Below are 19,511 nucleotides of genomic sequence, written 5' to 3'. Positions count from 1 at the left end.
GGATTGATGCAGTTAGGAAATTTGAAGATATAAAAAACAAATATGAATAGACCAAAATAACAGCAATGAAGGTAACAAAAAAAAAAAAAATCTTTTGATTACAACATTTTTGTGATTGTAGATTTTTTCCTCTGCTCTCCTGGGCTGGATCAACAGTCAAGTTTAGCTCAACACAGGAGAGTGTCCTTTAACTCAAACGAACCTTCTCGCCCACCAGCAGTATGTCTGGCATGGCAGTTCAGCTTGTCGAACTGGTCTTTTGATTCTTCGATTTGCCTGCCTCAAACTACTGAAGAGGGGGTAACCGATCCTGACTATGTTGTTTCCAGGTCCCACCCAGCGGTCGGATCTCGGTTCTTTTCCAAAAAATCCATTCCTGATCCATTCCTTAAAATCTGTTTTTTTATTTAGTTTTTAGGATTCGGTGACCAGGTTCTCAACTATTCTCCATTCTTGTTGACCTTTAAGTATAAATGCTACTATTGTATCTGGAGTGACATCCAATACTTTCTCTCTTTCTTTCTCTGTGTTCTTCCCATTTGACACATTCAAATATCATATATTGTGGGGAGTCTTCACTTCTACAATAGATACAGTTAGCGAATTCTCTCTTTCTAAACCTATTCAGGTAGTCACCGAATTCCCCATGGCCAGAGAGGAACTGAGAGATGTAGTACCCCACCAACCCATGTTTCCACTCCAGCCATGGTCTCAATCTGGGGATTAACCTTCACGAGCAGGAACTTGTACAGGTCGTGTTCCACTCTTCCTGTCATTCTTGATATAACAATCTAGCAGCAAATTCCGTGCTCATGCCTTTGTAGACTTGTTTTCTTCTCCATGTCTGTTGGTAAATGGGCGGTACCTCCGTCAGTACCTCTACAGTGGTTGTAGAAACAGTTGTATAAGATTATGAAATCTTCAAATTCATTTTTCGTTGTAGGAAGTTTAGTTTAATATTGTTCTTCTTAATGTTAAAAGCCAAAAACCAAGCTGGAGTAGCATATAACATGATGGACATCACTGCTTTGAGGATCAGTCTCCTTTTTGTGGCCTTTGGCCCCCACGCGTTTCCCATTAAGTGTCCTAAAGAGTTTATGATTTTCTTTGCCGTACACATGACCATCTGTTTGTTAAATTTTCCTGATTGTTGGAACCAAATCCCCAGATATTTGATGTATGGCATCATTGTGATCTGATAACCGTCCACTCTGACCTGTATGGGTCTGATTTTATGCTTCCCTACCATTGTGAGAAGCTTAGTTTTCTTGGGTTTGAGACTTAGCCCTTTGGATTGGAGCCATCTGATCACCTGTTTAATCGCTTTATCGCGTATTTAACGTCTTCTTCACATCCTGACACTAACAGTGCTAGGTCATCTGCAAAAGCAATCAAAGAGACTCCCTCAGGCAACCCCAGCTTCAAAATCCCATCAAATGTAAAGTTCCAAAGGAGGGGGGCTCAGTACGGTCCCTTGAGGCACCCCACCTTGCATCCAGAACCTAATTTCACCATCCTTCGTTGTGGTGAGTAGTTAATATACATGTAGGAAGTCATATATCATTGCTCTCAAATATTCACTAATCTTTCTGTCTGCCAACTCATTAACCAAGACAGTCCTCCTGTACCGTTAACTACGCTCCAAATTCTGTTTACAATGAATTTTCTTAAAGTTTCCTCGCAGTGGGCAGATGACATACCGGTCGATAGGCTGGAATCGGATTATTCGTTTTCATTCATTCATTCATTCGTCGAGTAGTAATCTTCCATGCCAAAGGAAAACTGCCCGTCATCAGCGCCTTATTTAAGACCTCTAGTACGATCCACGGATGCACTCTTGTTAATTCCTTAAGCAGTACTTTTGGGACACCATCTGTCCTGGACTTTTATTCGGGCTGATCTGAGATGCCGCCCAACGAACCTCATTCACGGATAAACATCTCATTTTGAAGCACGGTGCAACCACTCGATTTGCTTCTTCCATTACAAGGAGGTTAATTACTACTATTTTAACTTGTCCGTTTGAAAGCTGGTGGAGTGGGGTACCAAATCTCTTCATTAAGATCCGGTACACCCTCACCCATGGGTCGTCTTCTAGCTCAAGTACCAATACCTTCCAAGCTTCACGTTTGGGTGTTTTCACTGCAGCGCAGAATTCCTTATGTGTATTCTTGTAACGAGTTTCCGTCCGTTCAATCTCTTCAGGGTGATTCCGTTTTGCTCTTTGTAGTTGTCTACAGGCTGCAAATGTTGAAGCTCTACGGTCTGCTATTTCTTGAGACCACCAATAAACGTTTTTTGTACGTAGGTCTGATCGGGGTCTAAGTCTATCACACTCCTCCTTCATAACGTGCAAGAATCTGTTATGATCTTTTGTGGTTATGGTCTTTTCTTGCAGTCATTCTTTCCGCAATTGATCTAACAAAAGAAGTTGTCTGGGTCGTTGTTGGTCTCCATGCGCGGCGGGTCGCTTGTATCATCGGATTTCCCAGGTTGATGTCGAATGAAATTCCTAGATGGTCACTAGTAAGACTTTCCTAGCACATTCCACGACACAACGCTTCTTCTTATATTCTTGGAAACTGCAGTTATATAAACTGTTGGGCCGGGTCCTCTGCCAACGAATGTCCAGACCATTGGTTGATTAAGTACTTTCATATCAAGGGAACCAAGTAGCGCTGCTAATTCGTACCCTCGGCGGGCGATCTTGTTCCTCCAAGCTCAAGGGATTTGGCATTAAAATCGCCCGCCAATATTATCTGTTGTCCTGGCAATGAGTCAATGACCTGTAACTCCAAAATTATAATTGTAGTTGCATTATTTTTTGTGCACATACCATGCTATATTTTTATCATCACATGTATATTTACTTGTATACACCCACACACAGTTGTACGAGTATATAGTCATATATTTGTATATTTAAAAACATCAATAGAAATATTAAAACTACAGAGATGTATTTTTACCATGTCAGTCATTTTATATTGCCAGAGGCTGAGATGGTAAATATAAATCTCTATATTTATAATTTTAAATTATATTTTTAATTAAATTTTTTAAAACATACTGATGGAACAAGTTATCTCTAAGAATGTACTAAATGAGGGTAATGAACAAAAGCAATAAGGAAAAACTTAATTTATTAAATAAATGTATATATATCCACTAAAAAATCAGTGATAATGATTGTTTTTGTAAGTACAATTTCAGACTAACTCCTGTTAACTTATGTCCAATGCTTGTTATTTGAATATGAACATTAAATTACTGCTGCAGTTAAAACAAATGAAGCATTTACAATATAAAAAACTTGAATTAATTCAGTGTTTTAAATGGGTTTTCTGTTTGGGTTCCATGAGATGTCTTTGTTTTTTTGTCATTGCTGCATCATCTACTTGAGTCAAGAGCTAAATGTCACACTAATTTACTTTTCTGGTGGATGCAGAAGATAGAAAATCAACTGAGGAACTATTTGCACATCAATAAAATATGATTATATTTTATTACTAATGAATTGTTAAATACAACCATGAAGAAATAGTTATGATGATGAATTTAGTGAAGGGTAAATTACAGTGGGTAGATAACATATATATATATATATATAAGTTATTTAAACCTTAAATAACTTTTTAACAGTTTAATATAAAAAAATTATATTTACTAAATGCTTTTACCTCAAAATGATCTATTTTTTGTATGAGATAATGCATCCAAGCTTCCAGGGTCCCCTGTGAGGGTACCTCAAAAAGTTTGAATGGAAAGGGTAGGATTGTGATACATAATTTTAAAAGGCATTGAAAAGCAAAGTTTTGATGTAAAAAACATTTTGTTAAAACAAACCTTACCAAAATGGTCTACAGTACTTGAATAACTGCTTAAAAGTGAAACATTAAAAATAATTTTTTTTCTTCTACCTGAAAATGATCTAATTTTTGGTATGCGACTACTAATGCAATATCACTAATTGAGGGTCACTTTTGAAAATAGCTGTAATAAATATTAAATGTTTACCATTTTGTTTGAATTGTAATTTGATTTTTATATCAAAATTTTTGTTTTTGAATGCCTTAAAATTATGTGTGACAAACCTACCCTTTTCATTTAAAATTTATGAATTGCTCCCTTCCAATGGAGACTTGGGTGGACTCATATTGAAAACTAGATTGTTTTGAGGTAGGAGCACTTGCTAAATTTCATTTTTCTATGTTAAACTGTTGAAAAGTTAAGGAATGGTTCCTGTATTTTACAAACATTCTGTACATAAATATGCATATGTGAGCATGAATATATATGTGAGTTTAATTATATACTTCTTTCGTTTTTGTAAATAACTTGTAATAATTATTTAAACTCTCCTCTGAAATCATATTTATTTCCTATTAACATTAATGGAGAAAAGATTTCTTGTTATTTGCACCAATTACAGTTCTCGAATGAGGAATCACATGTTAAACAATCTGTTTGTTTATACAATGTAGTTGTTAGATGTTACTATATTTGTCTGTTTGTAATTCATCAACTGACCCCTCTGCCATGAAACTATTCACTTTGATTTCTTCACACATTCTATAATATATCTTCAGTCTGTTTAGTCTCAGACATTAATGTTATTTTTCTTTTCTTTCAACTAACTTATTTCTTCTGTTTTACTTTGAATGAATTTGAGTTATTTTATTTACACTTGTTAAACAAAGAAAAAATGGGTTTCCTGCATAAAGTATTCTACTGGTTTGATTAGAGATTTGCAATGTTGTTTATTAGTTGTTCAGTTAAACAAAGATAAAGCTATTTGTAACTGTATTTAATTACTTGTGCTAATTACTGGTGTACTTTTGTCAATGGGTTTCAATTAATGGAACTGTATCAGTACAGATTTGGGTGACAGTAACTGATGAAACGCAATTATCCTGCCTCAGCCTATAGTGAGGTGCACAACTAAAAGAAAAAAAAAACATGAGTGTTATGGTAATTTTATTTCTCTCATCCATTTTTTATGTTTTCAAAAAAACATTAATACATTTCCATAACTTGTTATTATTGTTTACCAACTTATAGATTTTGAATTGTACAACTTAAAAAGGTGAAGCAATTTTAAGTTGTATGTTTAAATCTTATACTGTACTCTAGTACAACAAAACACACAATTAGATTAAGCATTCCTTTGCTGACTTCAAATAGCTTTCTGTTTGGTCTGGGTAAGTGTTAGTACTAACTCTTGTAGTTGATGCATGAGCCTGCAGTTATTTTACTATATATTTACCTGTAAACAATATTTCAGATCCATGTCACTTAAAACACTGTGGAGCTGGTAGAGTATGCACTCTAAATGACGATGAAGAACCAGTTTGTATCTGCATTCCCAGTTGCCCTGTAGAACGAGATCCACGCAGAAAGGTACAATTCTTTTGTTAACTAATATGTTGCTGAGATTTTTATTGGTAATGTTATTCCTTAAAAATATTCCTATTTTATTTGTTTTATATTCGTAATTTTGTTCATTTTTAGATTATAGAAAATTTATTGAAATATTATTGTTAGCATAATTATCCCTGATTGTATATTGGTGCATCATAATAAAAAATTTAAAATTTTTGTCAACTTTATCTGTTTTCTACAATAATTTTATTACATTTTTATTAAAAAGCCAAAATTAAATTATAGCTGCAGAATGTGGACACAAGTTATGCAATAATACAACCTCATTTGTTAGCTTCTGATTTTTGAATAAAATAAAAAAAAATTAGACATTTTGCGAGACATTAAAAATTAGACATTATTAATTACCATTAATAAAAACGTAAGTATTTATAGAAATTAACCATTTAGAGTTTTATTATGCCCCATGTTATCTACTTCGATGTTTATTTTTTTGATACCAGAAAAATTGTTTTTCTGTTAAAAAAAACTGATGAATTACTTCATTTCTAAATTCACATAAAAAATACCTCATGGCATTAATTTAAAAAATGTTCATATACAAAACATTAACAAACTGAGAGACATTTAACAAAACAATTTATTTCTATGCATTTTAACTTATTATGGATAATAATTTTGTATGTACGATGCAAAGGTTTACAATGAAGGAAAGGTGTTTCAGTGATGAGGTTTAGTAAGCAAGTATTATGCTTCTGTAAATGTGAAATGCAATATGGCAAATTTCAGTCATTTTTACATATAATAGCATAACTTATAATAGTTTCAGGGTATTTTTTTATCACAGGAAAAAAAGTTTTTGTATGCAATGAGCTTTTTTACTTATGTTTTTGCATTATAGAATTATAATAGTATAGCTTGTCCAAGACGAATTGGCACATGATCTAGGCAATGGTTGCCTAGCTAGTGTAGGGTTATAATATGCTACTTGTGGAAGACAGTATACACAAGATCAATTAAAAAAAAGTCTCATTACTTTATTTACAGACCTTGTGTATGGTATAATAAACTTTACGGTATATATACAGTAAATTTTTTTTTAATCTTATAGTAATTTTTTAATTTAACGAATTTTTTATATTAATTTAGGGTATAAATTTTTTTTTAGTATTTTTTACAGTAATGTTTATTCCACTCAATAAACAAACTCAAATCATAAAATTTAAATTTTTTAAATTATTTTTAGCCTTATATTTATATAAAAAATTAAATAAACTCATAACCAAATAAAACAATACACAAATATTTAGCTAAGTTATTTTTAAATACTTAAAGTAAAACAAAAGTTAAATATAATTATTTCCTTGAAATGCAGGTATTTCTTGCATTTTGCTTTTAGAATTGTTTTTATTTGCTTGACAATCCTTTTTTCGGTAAAACTTTTTCACTTTATTTTATAATGTATTTCATTATGAATTCTATTACTAGCACTAGCGTATAACTAATGTATGAAATTACAAAGTTGCAGAATATATAGCAATTCACTCCCTACTGCATGTTTTCGTCTTCTTCTGATGTTTATGACGAACTCTTGTTTCCCAAATTGATGATTACACGTTCAATTTGTTGTTCTAGAGGTCCTTGCAACTTGTGATACTCATCTTCATTTTTTTTTAAACATATTTGGAACATTTTATCCAGTCCTCGGCTGAAAGTTCTGTGAACTTTTTATGACAAATTTCCATTGTTGCAGCTGTCATAAATTGTACATTTCATATCATCTTTATGGGATTCAAATCAGGATGACATGGGGTGGATTGACGTAAAAGAGGGAACCTGCCGTCCTCCAATATCTTATCTGTCTTACTTTTTTTTTAAATTGTCTCATACAACTGAACTTTCATCAAATTTTCATGAAATGGAAAGCCAAAAGTCTGCAGCCAAAAAAATCATTGATTTCTTTGTTGATGCTGAATTCGGTGCTCGGCTTTCTTCATCATTGTGATAAGAAGCATTATCTAAACTAATGACACTGTTTACTGGCAAGTTAAGCATTAATTTCTCTCTTATCTACTTTAAAAACATGTTGCAGTTCATCTGAGAATGATAATCATCTGAAGAAAATTTGGCTTTTCATACTGTCAAGCAGTTGGGAACAAATCCCATTTTACCACCGGTGTGAATAATTATTATCCTTTCTCCTTTTGAAATTGGCACAGCAAAACACTCAGATGCATTTGCAGGTTGCCAACAGAAATGTTGTCAATGAAAACTTAAAATATAAGTCTCATCGATGTAGACGATTGGTCTTACTTCAACTCAATATTCTTCAACTTTAATCAAATACACAAATCATTTGTACTGAATATCTTGTTTTTCAATAAGAATTGCCCTGCTATTTCTAATTCTCTCCCATTTGAAGTCCATGCTTAACAAAAGTGTCTATAATCTACTCTTTTGTCCATTAAATACTCCATTACTTTTTAGTTTTGCGGTAAGTTTCCTTAGAGAAGGCAAGCAGTCCTTGGTTAAGTTAAGTTTTTACACTTTACATCATATAGCATTCCAATCAAAACTGTCCGGGTTTATCACTTCCTTTTTGCGTATTATTCCTTTGTGAGAAGAACTGAATTTTTTTCATCAGTAATTAAAAAAACTGTTCTTTTGAGACTCCTGTGGCACATGCAACACATTCTACAACTTTTTTGGGGTCACTAACAAACATACCATCTACAGCTTCTTCTGTCATGTAATTAAAAACAATGAGTATAATCTCTTTCTCTTGGCGTTGAATGTCTTTTTCACGTAAATTAGACATATGCAAAATAATAAAATCAATTCACTACCATAAGAATAGAACTGACAAAAATTTACTAATTTAACGCGAATAAATAACTTCTAAAATTTCACTTATGACTTCAACTACTTTCAAGAATTGAAACTCAAAGAACACTATAATCTGATAATAACCTTACACTTTGGACACACACAATTAACTGGACAAGTTTTAATACATATTGAATCTCTGATGGCTGGTTGACCAACCACATAAGAAAAATTCATTAAATTAGAGTAACAAAAAAAAGTGAGAATTTATAGAGTAACAAAAAAAAAATTTATTTAAAGAGATTTAAGTTTTAAAGAGAAACCTGAGTCTTAATGTAACTGCCTTAGGCAACAAAATATACAGCTATGCTTTTCATCAGATCTGTGCCAATTCGGCTTGGACAAGCTATAGTGTATTTCATTCTACACTATAAATTACAAAATGTATAAATGAAACAAAATGTTTAATATTAATAAATATTATTGAAATGTACAAATACTTCTAACTAATAAAGCATATCAGAAAAAAATGTTGTATACTTACCTGTTTAATTGTAAACTAGATGTGTTTAGTGTTTTAAAAAGGACTATCTGTAATAAAAACCTTTTATTTTTAGTATTTTAAAACCTGCATTTAAAAATTATTATTACAATTCCTTGTATTAAAAATTTACTATTTTTACTGAATATGTGTTCTTAAAAAGTGAAATATATACATCTTTTTTCAGGAGTTTTTAACCAACAACAGAAACAGGAAGAAGGTTTTCAGTTTGTGTTTATTTTATGTGTATTGAAGTCTTAATTTTTACCATAAGTTTTTTGAAACAAATAATTACATTACTTTTGAGAGTTTTTTGTTTTTTGTCATCATTGCTTATTCTTGCAATGCTTATATATATATATAAAGTATATATATATTTTTTTTTTGATGTCAGTCTTACTGAAAGTAGTTTGATATGAGGTTTGAAGAAGTTTGGATTGGAAAATTTACATTAATATTCCTTAAATATAAAATACAGGTTAAGAATTATTCGTAGAAACTCTTTTCTCTATACTTTATATGAATGAACAACAATAATGTTAAGGTACATCATAAAACTGTTCAGATTAAGAAATTTTATTCTTAGAATACTACATATTTTATTGTTGGCATGCAGAGTAGTAAACATGAAAAAAGTATTATTTTTTGTAATGTTATTCCTTTTCTATATTAAGATTTGTGTGGTTATATAGATTTATATTTAAAACTAATTATTGAAATTTAAAATCAAATGTCTTAAATATTTATGTTCAGTACTACAGTGTGAGTTCATTTATAATTATTTTAAATAATATAAATAAAATATAATATAATAAATTTTATTTATAATTATTTTCATTTACAATTATTTTAATTGTATTTGCTTAAAATACATATAATTGAGTGCACATTAATTACTAGTTATTAACAATTAGTTCCATTTTATCAGACCTGGTCTAGTGAAATTTTGGTGAAAACTAACAGAAAATTCATCAAGTTTAATTCATCTATTGACAAGTGATTTATTTTTTTAACAAGAAGTTTAAAAATCAATTAATTTTTTTTTAACCAGTTAAAACTTGTATTTTGAGTATAAAGAGTGGGTAATGCTGAAATTAGATTTGTGGCCACTGTTTTAAAAGAATTTGTAGTGCTGTTATTGTCCCTCTTTCAAATATAATAAGAGAACCTTACATCAGTGGAGTATTTCCTAGCTGCCTTTCAACTTCTGTTATTTTTCCTCCCTATATAATAATGAATGGTTCTCTAATTAATTAAACTGTTATAAGCCAATTTTATTATCGTCCATTTTTTATGAGAATTTTTATGCAAAACAGACATAAACTTTCCTGAAAAGCACCAACATATTGACAAACCTTCAGCATAGTTTAAGGGAAAAATCTTTTATTAACAGTTGTTATTTCCTAGATTTTTTATAAAATCTTTTAAACAACATAAAACATTCACTTTAAAATTTTTTAAAGCATCAATTTTGTTTTTTGTTTCTTGCTGATGATAGAACTTTGTTGTTGTAGTATCAGAGGAGCTTACAGTCATACTAGTTGTAAATATCCATTTGAAATTTCATCTTTTGATTGAACTCATACATAAAGTTATAGCTTCTCTTTTTAAGAAGTAAAATGCAGAGTGCTATTAGGTAGGGAAGTCTCTTTGCTTGCACCCTTCCTCTGCTTATTATCTATTAATAGTCTACCTCAAAATTTTAAACCATTCATTTTTACCTTTTTTGTAAATGACACAACTGCATTTATATCTGAAAGATAATTATTTGATAGTACTTGTCTATGTTAGCAGTTAAAGAAATGACTCACTTCATGGATTGTAACTATGTAACTTTAAACACAAACAACACTGTTGGATTGTAGTTCTCATATAGATATAACAGTGCTAATTATGTGGATAGTGTTCCCATTAATTGTAATGATAGTATTTCTATTTCCCATTGAGTGAAATTTTTGAGTGAAAAAATATTTAGTTATTATGCTGTTATTTGATACACATCCAAAAAAATAAAAACAATTTTTAAAATAATAAAGTGGAAACTTATTTAGTTCTTCATGTAGTTTCATTTTAAATAATAAAATAAGTTTAAAGATTTTTTTCTAAACATAATATACTTAAATATTTTTCAAACATTCTCCTCACTGTTTGTAATATAATTTGACAACATATGTGTGCATTATTTTAATTCAGGGTCTTAAGATGTACCTAATTTATTTTTTCTTTAGTCATTTGACTGGTTTGATGCAGCTCTCCAAGATTCCCTATCTTGTGCCAGTCGTTTAATTTTAGTATACCCCTATATCCTACATCCCTAACAATTTTTTTTACATATTCCAAATGCTGCCTGCCTGCACACTTTTTCCCATCTACCTGTTCCTCCAATATCAAAGCGACTATTCCAGGATGCTTAAGATTTGACCTATGAGAGTCTGTCTCTTTTAGCTATATTTTTCCAAATGCTTCTTTCTTCATCAATTTGCCGCTAAACCTCTTCATTTGTCACTTTATCCACCCACCTGATTTTTTACATTCTCCTATAGTACCATATTTCAACAGCTTCTAATGTTTTTTTTCAGGTACTCCGATCGTCCAAGTTTCACTTCAATATAAAGCTATACTCCAAACATATACTTTCAAAAATATTTTCCTGATGTTTAAATCAATTTTTGATGTAAAGAAATTACATTTCTGATTTAAAGCTCGTTTCGCCTGTGCTATACAGCATTTTATATCGCTCCATCTTTAGTAATTGTCCATCTTTAGTAATTCTACTTCTCAAATAAGAAAATTTATGTACCTCCATAGACTTTTCTCGTCCTATTTTTATTTTCAATGGTCCATCTACTTTATTTCTACTACATTTCATTACTTTCGTTTTGTTCTTGTTTATTTTCATGCAGTAGTTCTTGCGTAGGACTTCATCCATGCCATTCATTGTTTCTTCTAAATCCTTTTAACTCTCAGCTAGAATTACTATATCATCAGCAAATTGTAGCATCTTTATCTTTTCACCTTGTACTGTTACTCCAAATCTAAATTGTTCTTTAACATCATTACCTGCTAGTTCCATGTAAAGATTAAAAAGTAACGGAGATAGGGAACATTCTTGTCGGACTCCCTTTCTTATTACGGCTTCTTTCTTATGTTCTTCAATTGTTACTGTTGCTGTTTGGTTCCTGTACATGTTAGCAATTGTTCTTCTATCTCTGTATTTGAACCCTAATTTTTTTAAAATGCTGAACATTTTATTCCAGTCTACGTTATCGAATGCCTTTTCTAGGTCTATAAACGCCAAGTATGTTGGTTTGTTTTTCTTTAATCTTCCTTCTACTATTAATCTGAGGCCTAAAATTGCTTCCCTTGTCCCTATACTTTTCCTGAAACCAAATTGGTCTTCTCCTAACACTTCCTCCACTCTCCTCTCAATTCTTCTGTATAGAATTCTAGTTAAGATTTTTGATGCATGACTAGTTAAACTAATTGTTCTGTATTCTTCACATTTATCTGCCCCTGCTTTCTTTGGTATCATTACTATAACACTTTTTTTGAAGTCTGACGGAAATTCCCCTTTTTCATAAATATTACACACCAGTTTGTATAATCTATCAATCGCTTCCTCACCAGCACTGCGCAGTAATTCTACAGGTATTCCGTATATTCCAGGAGCCTTTCTGCCATTTAAATCTTTTAATGCTCTCTTAAATTCAGATCTCAGTAATGTTTCTCCCATTTCATCCTTCTCAACTTCCTCTTCTTCCTCTATAATACGATTTTCTAATTCATTTCCTCCGAATAACTCTTCAATATATTCCACCCATCTATCGACTTTACCTTTCGTATTATATACTGGTGTACCATCTTTGTTTAACACATTATTAGATTTTAATTTATGTACCCCAAAATTTTCCTTAACTTTCCTGTATGCTCCGTCTATTTTACCAATGTTCATTTCTCTTTCCACTTCTAAACACTTTTCTTTAATCCACTCTTCTTTCGCCAGTTTGCACTTCCTGTTTATAGCATTTCTTAATTGCCGATAGTTCCTTTTACTTTCTTCATCACTATCATTCTTATATTTTCTACGTTCATCCATCAGCTGCAATATATCATCTGAAACACAAGGTTTTCTACCAGTTCTCTTTATTCCGCCTAAGTTTGCTTCTGCTGATTTAAGAATTTCCTTTTTAACATTCTCCCATTCTTCTTCTACATTTTCTACCTTATCTTATTTACTCAGACCTCTTGCGATGTCCTCCTCAAAAATCTTCTTTACCTCCTCTTCCTCAAGCTTCTCTAAATTTTTCTTTATTTTTTCACCTTGCACTGTTACTCTGGAGCTAGATTGTTTTTAACATCATTAACTGCTAGTTCTATGTAAAGGTTAATAAGTAACGGGGGTAATTCTGCAGGTTCCCCATCTATCCCAGGAGCCTTTCTCCCTTCAAATATGATCTTAAAAGTGTCTAATAATAGTAAGACTGTCATGATTAATAAATAAACATTAATTATGCTTATGTATACACTCATCAGAAATATATCACCTCTTTCAAAAATCAGAAAGTCAGTGCTTTGAAAAATGGCCTGTCAGATCGTGTTTATTCCCATAAATATTAATCACATTAAATGGTATTTAGTAGCTTAAAAATCCTAACCCATCTTTGAATAAATAATTACTAAATATGCCTACCTTTGCTAAAAAAAGTAGTTATTTTTCCCTGAAAAATGACAATAATTACTTCTTTCAAACTGGCAGAAGAACTTTCAGGTTATTCAATACAATTGTTAGCATAAGGGAAAGTAACTTACGCTAAATTATAAGTAACATTGCTATTACAATATGAAGAAATAACATCATATATAGTTCTTTTAGTGTCGATTAAGCACAATAAAATTAATTAAATGCATTTATTGTTAAATAAAACTATAAATATCTATATTGATTTATCTTGATATGATCTAACCTCATGAAGAAGAAAAATATGAAGATGGCTTAATGTAATAAGATATATTTACAGTAATTTTATTATTATTTTTTGTTTTATATTTATTTACCATGTTTTCTGTTTATAGGTTTGTTCAAATCATAATGAAACTTGGAACTCAGACTGTGAAATACATCAAATTCGTTGTCATTGCCAGACTAATGCACCAGAATGTAGAGATCCTTCATTAGCACATGTGCACATTGAGTATTATGGTGAATGCAGAGAGATGCCAGTGAGTACATTTACTTAGTCTTAATTTTATGAATATTCAAAACATGTTGCTTCTTAAGCACTTCAGTACATGGTATTACATTTATAATATACCATTTCGTAAGTTTATAAAGTTTATGTTTTTAAAAAAATATCATCAATGCTAAAATATAGGTGATAACTACACTCTTCTTGATGAATCTGTATTTTTGGTGACTAAAGTAACAATGTTAATGACTGTTTTTGACTTTCTAGTCAAAAATAAATCTAATTAATGTTTCTTATAAAATGTTGATTTTATTTTTCATGATATTCCAAAGTTTTACACAACTAGCCCTAACACAGGTTTTCTCAAAATCTTTATAAAAATTAAATTTTCACTAGAGAAAATAGATTCAAACCATACACATAATACATATGAATCTGATTCGGAATATATATAAAATAACATACATAATGTACATGATTTGGAGTAATGTACATAATACTTTACAAAACTAATTAGATTTGGATATAGATACTAATATTTAATCTACTAAATTATAATTTAATAATACTATTTAATAAAGGTTACTGAAATTCCTTTTAATAAAGGACCCTTCAATGTTAAAATACTTTCCAGAATTGCATCTATTAGTGGAAGATATTTCAATACATTTTTTTTTTATTAATTTTGAATAGGTACTAAGCAATTTTTTTTTTTTTTGAATACTTGATCGTCCACCAATGGACGAGCAATGTTGATTGCTCTTCTCTGTTGTCTACGAACTTCTTTTCACAGTAGACCTCCTGGTGTGATGTTGCCTTCTCCTTTTTTTCCTCAATGGGTTGAGGTCATTTCTTTGTGCTGCCAATCCCAGGGTCTCTTTAACTGTCTCCCAATGAGCAGTTCACTTGGTAGTGTGCCAGTCACAACACTGGCCTGATTTCTTAATTCGAATAGGACTCACGGCACACTTATCCCAGGTTAGATGTTGGACATCCTGCTCGAGGACTATCCTCAGTGTCTTCTTCACCTCCTCATTACAACGCTCCATGGGATTTGCCCATGATGGTTTATGGGTGTAGTCCAGTGTGTAATGTGTCATTGGTGGTGTAATTTATTCCACTTCCAGCTTATGAGTACAGTCCCGTTATCTGTCAGGAGGGATGCAGTGTAGCCCCAGCAGCAAAACACTTCCTCCTCCAAGCAGCTGAAGATTGTGTCCATGTCAGCTCAAGGAACGGGCCTTGCCTCTACCCAGCAGGAAAATAGGTCCATGCCACCACTAGGAATCTGTTGCCTCTTTCCATTTCTGGATAAGAATCCATTAAATCAATCGCTACATGTTTCCAACAAGTTGTAAGCCTCCAAGGTGGAGGGTTTGGCCCATGTTTGTAGCAGGTGCATGTGTGGCACTGCCAGATGTACTGCCAAATGCCTTTCGTAATACCCAGCCATAGTATTGGAGAATCGCTCGCCAGGCCTCTTCTACTCTGGGGTTACCAGTTTCTGGCTTGTTGTGTTAGTGTCATATAACTTTTGAGCAGTTGCGAGGTGGGACATACACTCCCGTGGTAGGAGTCCTGCCCTAGTGCTATGTCCTGCTGTTCATACGATGCTGTATTCATCCACTCTAAAGTGAATGCCTGAGGGCAGATTTGGTTCCTGGCAAGGTTGCTGGCACTCTGGATCGGCTTCTTGTGCCTCCGCACCTGTTGAAAAAAGAAGTGACAATTTTTTTCTTGCAGTCCGGGTATAACTGCTCCACTCTCTTCTTGGTCGTGTTCAGTCGAGCATAGTTTATCTTTATCTTGTACCATTGTAGTATTTTCTTCTTCCGCCAGTTATCTTGACAACAGATCCGGTAGATCATTCTTTCAGCCATCCTGACCCCATAGGGGAAGACATCCATGATGTGACATTTCCGGCCACCCCCTCTGTACCTAGTTCTGATGGGCTTTACTGGAGGTCATCTTCAGAAACTTCGGCTGTTGACATATTACAGTCTCACCTCGGCCAGGATGCCACTGATGAGAATGACGCAACATTCCCATTGATATTCTACTAACAAAGATGAATTCGTAGTAACAAAACACATCTCAAATATAGTCTTAAACTAGTTTAAGACTAGACTGAATTCCTAAACATTGAATGAAGGAACTGAAATCAATTATCCGAGCAGATAAAAGTGAGTTTGACACACAACTCACTTACAACACACAACAAGTGAAAAACATAAGAGTGAAACATTAAATACAATAAAACAACTAATGTAAAATCCAACAAATAAAAAGGACCAAAGAAATTAGAAAACAATACAAACAAGGGAAGCCCAGTCAGGACTCTACACCCCATCCTTTCTTTGCAAAGTAAATCATAAATTCCTCAATTATTGACTATTCAGCCTGGTTACTCCAATTCTGTTGTATATCTAGTGTCAATCCAAGAATGTCGTAATGACAAATCATCTCGGTACGCTTCTCATCGTATTTTGTGCAGTTATACAACACAAGAAAAGCATCATCCAGAACCCCGCACTGCGGGCACAAACTCGCATCCATCAGGCCAGATTGCACCAGTTTGCCCTAAAAACACCGTGTCCTGAAATATATTGTGTAACATACTTATTCAGGAAAATCCAGGAGGCATATTACAAGCATCTAATATGCGGGAAAAGATCATGCATATACCGCCCATCTTCCATCTCATCTCATCTTACTTGCCATAAATCATATCCATGCTGCTCGATCTCGCGGATCTTCTCAGAAGTCAGTTCTTACAACTTCCTAGCAGCATAATGTTCCTGCCTTTTATTGCAAGAATATCGATTGGTTTCACATTCACAATCACCAAGATTGCCTCTCATGAAATCATTCGGTAACCACTGTAACCGTGAGTAACATAAGTTGCTAGGCCCTCAGTAAAGTATTTCGATAACTTGGAAATTTTAGCCTCCTTGCCCAAACAGGCGCTGCATGTAGCATAATAGCCTTACAAACGTCTTTGTTCAGGATGCTCATGGTCATACAATTAAGACTTCAATCAGGATTGACCACACATCGAATTCCAAAGAAGGCCCTATAGACCTTCTTCGCAATGTATTGAAGGTGCCTCTTGGACTGCAACTTCTCATCCAAGAACACTCTGAGGTTCTTCTGAGCCTAAATATATTTAACACGTTGGCTTGCCATCAAAACGCGGGCCTGCCATGTAATAGCCAAACGGCCCTTAAGGAGCATCATAGTGGTCTTATCCGGGGTGAACGTCATCTTGTGTTGATGACCCACAGCTGCAATATCCTGCATGAACCAGTGGCTCTGAGTTCAATCTCATTCAGTGAGCCATGCTGGGCTTAAAAGCCCTCAATCAATTCACCGCCATCATTGGTGAACCTGCTGTGGCACAATAGTGACTTAGCATTAACATCTGCACCAATAAGGGTTGGACTATGACCAGAGAATCTAAGAATTTTATCCCGGACCTCAAGATGACGATTAGCAGGATCTCTGTACTGAAACTATGAACTTGTAACATACAGATGCAAGTTCTGAAAATCTAGACGAATCAACAACATGATGAATATCTGAGAGCTGCAATAAGAAGACATACTCTCAGAATCGCAATAGAATCATTTCCAATGAGAAAAATCTGACAGATCACCAGATACAACGTATGGCTGCTGGGAACAACATCCAAATCTCTACGAAGAGCAACCTCATCTAGCTCAATCTGTACCCTGTGCATTTAACTGACTGAATTTAACCATTTAACTCTAAAGAATTGATACATATATCGATAGCCCCTCCGATAAAAACCACAATCCTTATTACTTGCAGAGTGCTTGGAATTCGTAATTGCACGCTTGCAATTCGCACAAGTAGGACTTTCTGACTTCTTGGGACACTCATCATGGTTGTGCCCCTTCTCACCACAATGTGCACGTACTGCCACCAGCTGTTTACAGAACTTTGCCCTGTGTCAATACCGTGCAGCATTTAAAACAATGCTGGACATCTAAATAATACTTGACCTTACAAGAAGAAAAGTCAACAAACAACCTGCCTTCCGCAACGAAGCATTTCCAGAGATCAGAACTTACCTTGAACACACTGTGGTAGCTCTCGGCCTCACGCCTACTCATTTTAAATAATAATCAACAGTTGGACTTAAAGTCCCCCTCTGTCATCTGAGTGTTCTGTTCACATATAAGGGTCAACTCATCCTCAGATAAACGCCTACCTATATCAAAAACTATGACCCTAGGACCTCTCGTTCTTTTGGAGTAGACTTTCATGTTGGTTTTCCCGTCTTCAAGGAGTCTGAAATGACTTTTCATTTCAGATTTCAAGTTGTTGCTTGTCATTAGCAATGATGACTAATCCATATTTTGTTTCATGTATATTTCGAATTTTCAGGCTCAACCTCTTTTCACCAACGATGACCTTGAAATTCGTCCTTCATCTCCTTACTTGTTGTCACCCCCTCTTTTAAATTTACAAAAACAACCTCCAGTTGCTTGTGGGTCAAACTGGCCTCCTGTTTTTTCTCTCAGTATCTTAACATAAAGCTAACGCTGAGGCACAACTATGGGAACTGAAACCTTTCCCTTAACCACAACCTCTCTCACTTCTGTAGGTGTAGCAGCTAGCCTCATACCTCTCAACTAGGTCTATGAAAAATTATCTAAGATTACTCAATTTAGAGGAAACCATATTTCGTGAACCAATTGAACCACTTTCAGGACTCCCTAAAAATTGCATAACCTTATTATACTGTTTGTTGAACTCTCGCAAAAGCGGAGTTGAACTTATTGTACATCCAAGAACCTTATGAAACTCGCAAGTAAGTTCATCTCTTTTGGTTGAGTTAGAAACATCTCACTTCCCCCCCCCCCCAAACGAAGAAGAACACCTGCCTCGTAGCATGTCTGGTCGCTACACCACCCCCTCTGTTCCTAACCATTAGTGGCTAAATCAGAGGACATCTTCTCACCCTCAAACTGATCACATTTCAGTCATCAGTCCGGCCTCGTGAGATGCCTCTGATGTAGATGCCTTGAGAGATATCCACATTAATAAATTCCACCCTAGTCAAGTTTGCCTTCAAAGAAGACATCAGACACCTAACTCTACCACGTAGCCCTCAGGAACTAAGCTAAAAGCCTATACACAGAAAATCAGAGATCCCGTACCTAACTCTACAAATTTCTATCACCACCTAAACTGAATGTACCCACCATACAAACAATTGCAAATAACATTTATGCCACGACAACATTTCAGTTCAGCCAAAAATTCATTGCCATGATGGCATATCATATTAGGTTAGAGATTGGAGTGCTACTAGCGAGAATAAATGCCCAGAGAATCTCAGGTCTGGTCCATCATGGAGCTGAGTATAACCTCTAGTCTCCCACTTCAGCTCCAACTTTGAGGGCCGCTTGGATTTGCAGCTAGGTTGATTGCAACCAAATTTACTTGTTTGTCCCTTAATAAGTGTGCACTCCAATTCACAAATAGCCGTGCTCAGTTAAACCCACCTGGGAGAATGAAAATCACACTCCTGGGCACGACCCCCACTG

The 19,511-nt window shown here is 33.7% G+C and overlaps 1 protein-coding gene across 1 annotated transcript in view; it reads left to right on the top strand.

The window, feature by feature from the left end:
* The window catches only part of SPARC (secreted protein, acidic, cysteine-rich), a 124,236-nt gene that overhangs the window by 78,809 nt on the left and 25,916 nt on the right, over positions 1-19,511 (top strand). Inside the window, exons 5-6 of the mRNA XM_075361281.1 lie at positions 5,285-5,400; positions 13,823-13,969. Of these exons, the coding sequence (XP_075217396.1) occupies positions 5,285-5,400; positions 13,823-13,969 (263 nt within the window). The remainder of the gene's footprint in view (positions 1-5,284; positions 5,401-13,822; positions 13,970-19,511) is intronic.

Source organism: Lycorma delicatula, chromosome 3 (genome assembly GCF_047948215.1).
Source record: "Lycorma delicatula isolate Av1 chromosome 3, ASM4794821v1, whole genome shotgun sequence".
Lineage (NCBI taxonomy): Eukaryota > Metazoa > Arthropoda > Insecta > Hemiptera > Fulgoridae > Lycorma > Lycorma delicatula.
The sequence above is the reverse complement of the archived record's forward strand: the minus strand, read 5'-3'. Positions and strand labels throughout refer to the sequence as shown.